This window comes from Vombatus ursinus, unplaced genomic scaffold, assembly GCF_900497805.2.
Source record: "Vombatus ursinus unplaced genomic scaffold, bare-nosed wombat genome assembly UNPS02014248.1, whole genome shotgun sequence".
Classification (NCBI taxonomy): domain Eukaryota; kingdom Metazoa; phylum Chordata; class Mammalia; order Diprotodontia; family Vombatidae; genus Vombatus; species Vombatus ursinus.
The window spans coordinates 234,477-246,183 of record NW_020954026.1 but is presented as its reverse complement, the minus strand read 5'-3'; the positions used below and the strand labels follow the sequence as shown (position 1 = coordinate 246,183).

The window sequence follows — 11,707 nt, the reverse complement described above, 5'->3', positions numbered from 1 at the left end:
CCCCCCCCCTCTCCCCCCCCCCTCTCTCTCTCTTTGTGACTCTCTCTCTCTCTCTCTCTCTCTCTCTCTCTCTCTCTCTCTCTCTCTCTCTCTCTCTCTCTCTCTCTCTCTCTCTCTCTCTCCCATATATATATATGTATGTGTCTTCTTTCCTTCTTTTCTGAGAATGAGGTTCAAATGTTGCCTCTTCCTCCTAACCCTCCTCTATTATCTAGACTTCTATTTGTACACTCCAATTATGGGAGAAAATGTCCACCTTTCTCCTCTTTTTTCTTTCAATGTATTCCTCTTCCCTTCCCTTTCCATTTTTCTTTTAAGATAATCTAAATATAGCAGAACACCTGTTGGGCCCTCCATTCAAGGAGACTTCTTCTATCACCCCTGATGATGATAAAATGCTCAAGGGATACATGTATCATCTCAACATATTAGGATATAAATATTTAGCCTTGTTTAGTCCCTTATCATTCCTCACTCATATTTTCCTTTTTATACTTCTTTTGTCTCCTATTTTTCTATTTCAAAGTTCTCTGCAGTTTTTTTTATCAGAAATAATTAAAGGTCTTATACTTCATTAAAATTCAATTTTTCCCTGTAGCATTATAATCAGGTTTGCTGTATAGATTATTATCTATAATGGCATAAATCTTTATTTTTTGCCTTTTGGAGAATCATATTTCAAACCCTTTTTTGTCTTTGTGGTAGCTGCAAAATCTTGTGTGAAGCTAAACTTGAGAGTGTACTACGTGAATATTCTGTGGTTGTTTTTTTTTGTTGTTGTTGTTCGTTTGTTTACTTTCTGGATGCTTATATTATTTTTTACTTTGATATGGAAAATCTGTATTTTCATTCCAATATTTCTAGGGTTTTACATTTTGGGATTTCTTTCAAGAGGAGGATTTTTCATTTTGGAATTTCTTTCTACTGACTAGTAGATTCTTTGTAGTATTACTTTGCTCCCTACATTGAAGAAATCTTGTTAGTTATGATTATAATTTCTTGAAATATTATGGGTAGGCCATTTTTTTTCACTCATAGCTTTCAAGTGGTCCGGTTATTATTCAATTTCTTTCTCTTCAATATTTTCCAGGTCATTGATTTTTTTTAATATAATAAATTTCCTTCTATTTTTTCTTGTATTTTGATTTTCTTTCTAATGTTTTTTGATGTCTCAGATGGTTACTATAGTTTGTCAGTGCTAATTTTCATGGTTTTTTTTTAGGTAAGATTGTATACTAAGCTGTTTATTATCTTTCCATATTTTCAAATTAATTCTCAAGTCTTTTTCATTTATTTTTCCCTTGGTACACTCATTTGATTTTTAAAAATGTTTTAACTTAAAAAAACATTGTTTTTATCTCTTCCAGGAATTCCAGTTGCATTTGTGCTTAAGGTGTGTTTTTCTCTAAAGCTTTTCTGGTAAATATGTTGGTGTTGTTCTCCTTCTTGGGTTGTGTTTCAAAATTTCCTGTCACTACTAGAGTTCTTTTGGGGAGATTATTGGTTTTTATTTGTTTGTTCATTTGCTCATTATTTAAAACTGTTCTCTGACTTTAGAATTTATACTAAGGCTAGGATTTTTGCATTTCTAGGGGTTACATCTGAGCTTTTGTCCTCTGAGTCCTTTTGCTATTTTCTTCATGTATTGAGTATTTCAGAATTTTAGGAACATCTCAGGCTGGGAATCTAGACGTTTTCAGCGTTCCTAAAGCGATGTGATCCAATCTGATCACTGTTGACATATTCTTGTATCTGCATGTGTGTGATTCAGGTTTGGGTCTAAATGTTACACCTGTGGTTCCTGGTTAGAAATTTTAGCACACTGTATCTTTACTCAGAATCTATCAGGCAGCTAAGAAGCTTTACACATTCAGAGTGACAGAACTGCTGAACTCTCTTTGTTCAGGGATTACTGCTATTATTATTATTATTATTATTATTATTATTATTACTATTATTAATTGTTATTATTTCACTACATATTTCATCATGTGCTAAAAGATAAAAATGAGTCCCTATTCTGCTCTGGTTCAGAGCCACAAAGTTATTATTTGCTTCTGAATTTGTTCCTTGCTCAACAAACAGCCTCAAACCCATGACTCTACCCTCCATCACCCCTTTATGGAAGTCCCTTCCTCAGTCCACCACTGCTAGGTGACCCAGAAGTGGATGCTAAGCACCAGAGCTATGAGACTGCACCGTTTCCTGAAATATGAACTAATTTGAAGAGGCTGTGGGACCTTTTACTTCTTGGTTTCTCCTTTTCTGGTGCACAGCCTTGGTCTTGTTTCAGTTCTTGGGAGTTATAATGCATTGCCTGGTGTATTCCTGGCCAGATTGCATCAGCAGTGTTTATATACCTCTGCTCTCTGGCTGTCTTCCATTCCTGCTCTAGGTTGGAAAGTGATACACTTTGATTTTTTTTTTCTTGAATCTCTTGATCCAGAATCTTATCTTGTTTTTGTTTGTGTGTGTGTTTGTTTGTTATTTTAGATATTTGTGAAGGGGTTTGTTTGGGGAGTTGGGCTATACTTTATCCTACTTCTCCACTATCTTGATTTTGACCCTCCAGAATTATGTGTAATATGGATACACTAAATTTCTTTCCAGTAAGATCAGGACTGAAGCAAGGCTTGATTATTACTTTATATAGTGCATGAAATGCTAGCTATAGCTATGTGACAAGAAATAAGAAATGGAAGGAATAAGCACAGACAAAAATGAAACAACACTTTTTGCAGATGATTTGGTAGTCCATTTGAAGAAACATAAAAGTCAACTAAAATTAATTAAACAATAACATCAGCAAACTAGTAGGGTATTTAAAAATATAAATTATCGGACTTTGTTTAGAATACCAATGAAATCAGGTATGAAGGGATAGATGAAGTCCATTAAAATAACTACAGAATATGTAAAATATTTGGAAGTGCACCTACTAAGACATAGTCACAATATATGAATACAACTACAGAACAGCTTTTATATTAATACTTTCATGCATAAATACCTGCAGAAGTATTAACTGATTAATTTTGAGCCACACCCAACCTTATGCAACTTAATTCATTTACTCAGTGCCATACCAAACCAAATTGCTAAATTTAGAGCTTGAAACTATAGAGCTTGACAAGAATAATGACAACACTATTTTTGAGGAACAAATGGTCAATAATTTCAAGATAAGTAAAGAAAAAAACATGAAAAGGAAGGTAGGCTAGGAGTACCAGATCTCAAATTATACTGTAAAGCTATCATCATAAAAATGCTTATTACAGTTAACAAAAGTGAATCAGTGGAACAGATTAGAATAATAACGTAAAAACACAAAATAATTTAGAAACATAGTATTCAATAAGCCCCAAATATCAACAACTCCTGGGGAAAGAACACACTATTTGATAAAATATGCTCAAAAAAATGAAAAGCTTCCTGGCAGAAACAAGCTTTATGCCAAGATAATGTACCACATACCAATATGAATTCCAAATGGAAAGATGATTTTAGTATTACTGGCCACACCATAAAGGATGACTTCGTACAGCTAAGGATAGAGGAAGAGGTCATGACCACACAAGGGAAAGGAAGGATCACAGAAGATGAGTTGGAAAATTTTGCTTAAATAAAATTGAAGTTTTTACACAAAACTAACAGTTAAAATTGCAACGGAAACAGTTAAATGGGGAAAATTCTTTGTAACAATTTTCTCTGAGAAAGGTTTTATGTTTGAGAGATGAGGAATTGATTCAAATATATAAGGATAAGATTCATTCCCCAATAAAAATTGACTAAAGTATATGAAAAGCCTCCTGTAAAAGAAATCTAAGTTTACAGCAGGCACTAATCACCAGTAGTCACAGAAATGTACATCAGAATAACTCTGAGTTTCTGCTTTTTACTCAGCAGATAGGCAAACAAAGGAAATTGAAATTGACAGAGGTACTGTGGGAAAAGAAAGCATACTAATACACTGTTGGTGCAGCTGTGAATTGGTCAAGCTACCCTGCAAAGTCATTAACCTGGATATACACAAATAACCTTTGACTCAGTGATACTACTGCTAGGCATGCTACTCTAACACAATAGGGTCACAGAAACATTTGTAAAAGTACGCAGATGAGAACAGAAGGAACATCAGTAGGAAAGAGACAAGCAAGACAGTTTTGAAAGCAAATTGTTTTATACGTGGAGGGAGAAGCAAGTTATACATTGTTCAGTTTGGTGGCTACATGCACAATCCTCTTCTCTTCTTTTATGGGTATGGGAATGGTTGCATTTATTGACATTTCGTAAGGTCAATTTTTTTTTTAATAAAAGTACTTGGAGATACAAAAAGAAAAAAAACATAATAACATTCAGAAATGTTAAAAAATCCAAATCTAGTCCCTCTTGCACATGATAATAATCTACATACTTAATATCTGTCATGCCCCCCATAAGTCTGTGTTCAATATCTCCCTTTTTTAAAATGAGGTCCTCCTGAATCCGGGGCTGGTGATCTATCTACTGTGCCAACTAACTGTTCCTTTTTTTTTTTAGTAAGTTTATTTTTTTTACTGCCTTATTTTGTGGAGAATTTTTTAATTATCCACATCTCTTTTATGTTCAGTATCACATTTGATCTTCACCAAAACCTTTTGATTGTTTTCAGGCCTGAAATTATTACACCCATTTCAAAGAAGAAGAAATTGAGACTTGGAGATGTTCAGTGACTTGAACAATGTCCCCTAGCTATGAAATGGTAGAAGCAGGACTAGAAGCCAACTTTTGGCAATGGCCTTGCCCAAGTCCCTTCTTACTTCACTTTGCTAACAACAAGCTAAGAATGACAAAGTACCCACGAGAAAAAAATATTTTTCCCCCAGTGGTCATAGCAGAATTTAATGGTTTGTTTTGTTCATGAGTTGGCAGCAGAGCTGCCAAGTATCTCCAAGGGAGCACCATCTCCCAAGAGCAGCAGGGCTTCCAAGTCTGCATTATGTCCTTGTGTTCTGTCACTTTAGCTACTGACATTGAAATATGATGCTGTAATGCTCAGTGCTGGCGAATGAGCTGGTGGACCAAACTCCCTGATTTATTCTCTCACTCAGTTTCTTTTGTACTTCTGGAAGCTGAACCGAATGGAGAGTAGCAGTTGGCATCACTAAATCTACTGCCATCCAAGCCACAGCAATGGCCAGGAGTGACCTCTCTGCCACTAGTAACCTTTGAACTCTTTGACCCAGTGATTAGTGAAGAGTTTCTCCAATCCAATTCTATGTCTCCTAGGCTTGGGATTTTAAGACCAAACTTTGATTATAAAGTTCATGACTAACTCTCCTTTTTGGAATCTTGGCCACTTTTCTCCATCATCAAGCCAGCTAGGTTCTAGGATATTCAATTCCAAGACTGCAGTGCAGTGTAGACACCAAAATGGTATAGTGGAAACATTGCTGGATGCGGATGCAGGAAGACTCGTGTAGTAAAACCTTCAGAATCTCAGACAGTGACTCACTTTCCCTATGGGTAAGTCACTTCACTTTGATTTCCTTATCCATAAACTGTGAGTAATTACACCTGTGTTCTTTATTTCATAGGGCTGTCTTAGGGCTCAAATGAGATCATGTATGCAAGTTATAGTCAAACATCCATGGCCTCTATAAACACCTTTTATTATCCACTACTTACAGTTTTTCAAGTTCATTATCTTTCAGTAATTGAAGGAGCCATTTGAGGGATGGGTGATTGTGTAGTCCAAGGAAACACCTAATTTAATAATGTTGATCAATTATTTTATTCATTAATGTCAATTAATTAATATTAATAATGTTAAGGGTATGCTGTGTATAAGACACTGCAGGAAAAAATTTAAGGAGTGGTTTGATGAGAAAATTTAGGTGAGAAAGAGTCCTTGCCCTAAATGATAATAGTTCATATTTATGTAACATTTGAAAAGAACTTCAATTTTCTCATTTGAATCTCCCAACTACTGTTTGAAATAAATACCATCATTATTTTGTCCTTCCCCCTTTTATAAATAAGTAATCTGGAGCTGACTTAACTAAGTGATTTGTCCTGATTTATACAATTAATAAGTGTCTGAGGTGGGAAGTAAATCCACATCCTCTTGACTCAAAGATTAAAGCTCTATTACTACAGCACATTGCCATGCTAGTACTTTGTAGTGTAGTCGCACCTCTATCCCCTTTTCTCTGTTTTTGTGTTTCTTGGAGGACCTACTCATCCATTATCATGTAAAAGCCCGCTGTCTTACACTGATCATGGTAAGTCTCATGTCTGTAACATTTAATTCTTGACCCTTTCCTTACAACCATTGTGTGAACTCTATACCCTAAGAAATATTATTCCCATTTTCCAAATGAACAGCCAAAGGTGCAAAAGGATTGATTAGCTTCCATTAAATCACAAAAGGAATTAGTGAATGCCCAAGCAATACTAGAACCCAAGTCTTCAGATTCCTAATCAATTATGTCTATAAGAGAGTGCTGTTCACCAGCACTGGGGCATTTCAGAGGAGAAAACAAATCACTTTGTCAGTCCTGGTGCCCAAGAAGGGTTCTCTCTAGACATGGGAACTCAAGAGGACCCAACCTTGAATCTGTATGTGAAAAGGATTGTCATAGATTAAGTCTATACATATTTGATTCAATACTATCAATCACAAAAATGCCACAGGTGCTGTGTATGAGACAAAGAATACCATAAACTGTAAGTCCAAGTTGGGTGTTTGTTTCCTACTCAATATTGCTCCTATTACATGAAAAGAAAATTCTTCATTGTTGGTAATTGCAAAAGTTGATGTTTTTCTACTCCTCTGAAACTCTTTGAGATAAAGTTTTATTTATTTACTTCATCCTTACCTCCCAGTTTCATGTTAACCATATCAGAAAAAAAAGTCCTTACACAGTCATGTTATGATGAATAATGACTGTCTTTAAAATTAATACAGGTTAAAATATAGATCATAGAATCATTGATGCCGAGATGGAAAGGATCTCAGTGATCATCTAGTCTAATATATTTCCATTATCGACAAGCAAACTGGGGTTTGTGATGTTCTAGAAGTAAAACACATTAAGGGATTTGTGAAAGATGAAACAGATAATAGCAGTAGTATAATAGTAGATAACACTTTTATCTAGTTTTAAGGTTTTCAAATCACTTTACAGAATCATCTTCTTCTATTCTCAGAACAACCCTATGGCGTAGGTACCATTGTTTTATCCTTTTTTGACTTATGAGTGAATTGAGGTTCTGAAGTGAGGTGGCTTCTCCACAGCAACAGTCATCCAGGAGACACCTTTTTACATAAAATGAGAAACAAACTTTATCTCTCCACATCTCAGTTATATAGACATATACGTATATATATATATATGTATATATGTGTACATATAGATAAATATAGAGATATATGTGTGTGTCTATGGCTGTGTGCTTCTATGTCTGTGTGTATCTATGTCTGTGCATGTCTTGAGTTGAACAAAGGATCAATTAGCCCTTCCGTCAAGACTTTAAGTGAGAGGAAATCCAGCACATGTTAAGAAAGCCCCTTCCATTTCTGGATAGCAAAATTTTTGGAATCTTTTCCTTACTTTAAACCTAAGTTTGTTTCTTCTTACCTTCTAATCTTTTCTCCTGGGTATTCTCTTTGGGTCCAAATAAAATTAACCAAATACCTGAAGATACCTAATCCGAACAACTGCTTTGACACCCATCTTTTATCTTTTCTTCACTGAACATCGTCAGTTCCTTCCACCAATCCCAATATGGGAAGCTTTCAAATTCCTTCAACAAAGTAATACTTTGGAGAATCTCTAGCCTATCAATGTCCTTCCTAAAGTGTGGAACCCATGACTGAACATGTTGCTCCAAATGTAGAGTAAAAAGGACCACCTTGGTATGCCTGGATACTGTGTCTCTTTATGCAATTTAAGGTCAAATTGGTTTTCTTGCTAGGCATGTATGTCACAAGGTAATTGTGGGGATCAGATGATCCAATCTATTTAAAGTACTTTGCAAACTATAGAGAGGCAACTCTGGTAAAATGGATAGTGCACTCGGACTGGAGTCAGAAAGTCCTGATATCCAATTCAGTCATAGATACTTAAGGTATGACACGGGCAAGTCATTCATCCCTATTTACCCCTCTTTCCTCAACTTTAAAATGGAGGTAATAACAGAATATACTTCACAGGGTTGTTGTGAGAATCAAATAAGAATATTTATGAAGTATAGCACAGTGCATGGCATATAATAGATGTTATACAAGTACTTTTCCCCTTCTCTCCACTAATATGTGCGCTAGTTCTAATTAACTTTGGTATCAACTCTTAGCATTTCTGTTCCTCTCAACAAAAAGATCATTCTCTTTGTCAGAGGAAATAGAAACAGAATACAAATTGAGTAGCTCTGGATTTGCTTGGAATTCATTGTACTTGTCTCATCAGCTGTGAGAATCAGTCCAATTCCTTATTAGATTATTCTTTGTTTCCCCAAATAGTCAATTTTACATTAACAATATACACCTTTTACAGTCTTTAGTTTTCTGGGTTTCCCTCATTTAAAACTGCATGCTGACACTCCTTTAACTCCATTAATATAAGATACAATCTGCTTTTGCATTTATCCTTGGTTATCTCTCCTTTTTTTTTTCTTTTAGGCAAATTTATTTTTCATATCTAAGTCTGCCTGATTGTCAATTTTTGTTCCTGTGTCTTCAAAATTTTATTCTTGATATCTTTGGTTCCTTTCAATTTTAAATTCCCCACAGAATGATCCTTTATCCTGCCTCTAAATTACCTGGAATTGACTCTTCCCAAGTCTATTATGCATGTCTGACATGTTTTCCTTCCTTTTTCTATCTCAAACTTTAGGATTGTGTAACTTCTTTTCCCCTACTCTTGTAACATTCCCATTTATTCTAATTCTACCCAATAATTCCTAATAATTTTTGAGAATCAAATGCAGGATAGAGTTTTCTCATATTTGTTCTTCCATTTCACATCTTTTATGCATTAAAATATTGTCTATTCAAGCAATCAATAGGTTTCTTTGAGGAGAGAGACAGAGATAGACAGATAGCTAGCTAGATATGAAAAGAGAAAGAGACACAAAGCAAGAAGCAGGCAGACAAAAAAGACAAAAAAGAGTCAGGAAGAGACAGACAGAGACAAATATGCAGAGATACAGAGATAGAAAGATAAAGTCAGAGAAAGGCATTGAGAGACAGAGAGGGGGAATAAGAGAGAGCATTCTGACAGACGTCCAGATACTTGAAGATTCCCATCAGTAATATGCTGACAACAATATAAATTCTTTTCATCATGTTTTTTCACTATGGTTCCTGGATTTCTTTAATGATATATTTTCTTAGTTTAAAAATATTATAATAGCTTGTTGTAACTTTTCCTATTTCATTTAAATTAAAGAAACAACTTTCCAGAACCATAATCAAGTTATCAGTCCCATCCCTCAAGTCTAAATTGTACCTTTACAGCCAGATTTGTTTTCATGTATTAGAGATTCTAACTCATCTTGCCTGTGAGGCATAATTCCTTTCAGTGGATGGAGATTTTAGTTCAAACTTGAAACAGACTAACCTAAAAATTGGTGATTTCTGTGTGACCAAAAAACATATATGGAATGAAAAAGCAAATTTTCATTTTTGTAGCCAACTTCTGTTTTTACACAGTGGTGGAGAATTGAAAAAGGGACACGCTGTGGGAAGGAAACAAATTTAGAAGTCACACATTTATTGTTAAGTGAGACACCAGTGGTCTTTTGGACATATGATTCTCACAACTATGCAACTGGTTTCCATTGGCAACTGTTCCTCCTTGAGAATGGTGACTTCAATCTATTGCATAAACTTTAAAGTTGCAGTGATTGCAGAAGTAAGCAGGATCCCAAATGAATTCTTGCCCAACTTGCTTTGATCCTCTCCTTCTTTCTCACAGTTTTTTAACTTTCCTCTCATTTGGTTCTACCTTCTTCTTTATTTTTCTTTCCTCTCTTCTTTATCAGAGTGAAGCATATTCATAAGCAAAGATCTAGTTCCCCAAACTTGGTCTACAGTATTCCCCACTCTTATGCTGATTTTTGCCAGAGAATAAAGCCTTTCTCTTTCCTGAAGTGCAAAATGTCACTTTGGTGATGATTAAATTTGTAGGAGATTAAACAAAGTGAGCAGTAATACATGAGTGACTTTCTTTCTATGAGAAAATGGATGAGTGGATTTTGAGGACCTAGAATAACTGCTATGACAACTACCTAGATGTTCTTTTCCCCTTAATTGGTATTTGTAGACTCCACAGAAGATGTGTCTCTAACCATATTTTATGTCTTGGAGTAAATCATCATGCAGAGTGGATTTTTCTGATGATTCTTCTTTTGTTGCAGGTGAATGGTATCACTTTCAAATGACATCCATGGAGAACAGATCTGAAGTGAATGAGTTCATCCTTACAGGATTAACAGATGTTCCAGAGGTTCAGGTCCCTCTCTTCATAATATTTACCCTCATCTACCTCATCACCCTTCTCAGCTGTTACCCCGAAGATGATAGCTGGGCTTCTCACAGGGAACAAGTTTATATCCTACAGTGGATGTGCTACACAGATTTTCTTCTTTGGGGCTTTTGCTGTTACTGAAAATTTCCTCTTAGCCTCCATGGCTTATGATCATCATGCTGCTATTTGCAAACCCCTATATTATACTACCACCATGACATCAACAGTGTGTGCACATCTGACCAGTAGTGCTTACATCAGTGGCTTTATGGCCTCCTCCATATTCATAGGAAGCATGTTTAGCCTTTCCTTCTGTAGGTTGAACATAATCCATCACTTTTTCTGTGATATTCCCCCTGTCCTCGTTCTCTCTTGCTCTGACACTCACATCACTGAGTTAATAATTTTTATCTTAGTGTCACTAAATACTCTTTTCCCATTTCTTGTCATCTTTGCCTCTTACTTACTAATCTTCATCACCATCCTGAAGATTCATTCTGCTAATGGCCGCCAGAAAGCCTTCTCCACTTGTACATCCCATCTCACAGCAGTGTCCATATTCTATGGGACAATGTTGTTCATGTATTTCCAACCCAGCTCAAGCCATTCCATGGACACAGACAAAATAGTGTCAGTGTTCTACACCATGGTCATCCCTATTTTAAACCCTCTGGTCTATAGTCTGAAGAACAAAAATGTCAAGAATGCTTTTAGGAAAGTTGTGAGGGGACGATGACTTCAGTTGGATCCATTTTTTCTTAGAGAGAAAATCTAATCTGCAACTTCCCTACTCTAGAACCTAACCTTGAAATCAGGCTATTTTTCTTATGCACAGAAAACTATATAATCCAAACTTTTTCAAACATAACATATGTAGTAGAATATATTATAGTTTTGGAGGTAGGAGAGACTTGAATTTCTATTGTGTTAGACACTTTCATGCAGTATAGCCCTAGCAAGTCCCAATCTGTTTCCTCATATTTAAAGGGCCTTAATAGTACCCTCTCTCTTAAAAGATTGTTATGTTTAATGAATAATATGTGTATATTGTCTTCTTTTTGTTGTTCAGTTGTATCTGGCTCTTTGTGATCCCATTTTGAGGTTTTCTTGGCCAAGATACTGGATTGGTTTCCTATTTCCTTCTCCAAGTCGTTTCACAGATAAGAAACTGAGGCAAACAGGGTTAAGAGATTTGC

At 35.5% G+C, this 11,707-nt stretch overlaps 2 protein-coding genes across 2 annotated transcripts in view; one reads left to right on the top strand and one right to left on the bottom strand.

The window, feature by feature from the left end:
• LOC114042057 (olfactory receptor 5B2-like) overlaps positions 1–5,159 on the bottom strand; it is a 9,225-nt gene extending 4,066 nt beyond the window's left edge. Inside the window, exon 1 of the mRNA XM_027860764.1 lies at positions 5,012–5,159. Coding sequence (XP_027716565.1) covers positions 5,012–5,159 — 148 coding nt within the window. The remainder of the gene's footprint in view (positions 1–5,011) is intronic.
• Positions 5,160–5,501: 342 nt separating this feature from the next.
• Positions 5,502–11,247, top strand: LOC114042056 (olfactory receptor 5B2-like). Its single transcript, XM_027860763.1, has 3 exons — positions 5,502–5,505; positions 6,213–6,263; positions 10,547–11,247. Exons 1-3 carry the CDS (start codon positions 5,502–5,504, stop codon positions 11,245–11,247), a joined length of 756 nt encoding a protein of 251 aa, XP_027716564.1.
• The last annotated feature ends 460 nt before the right edge of the window (positions 11,248–11,707 follow it).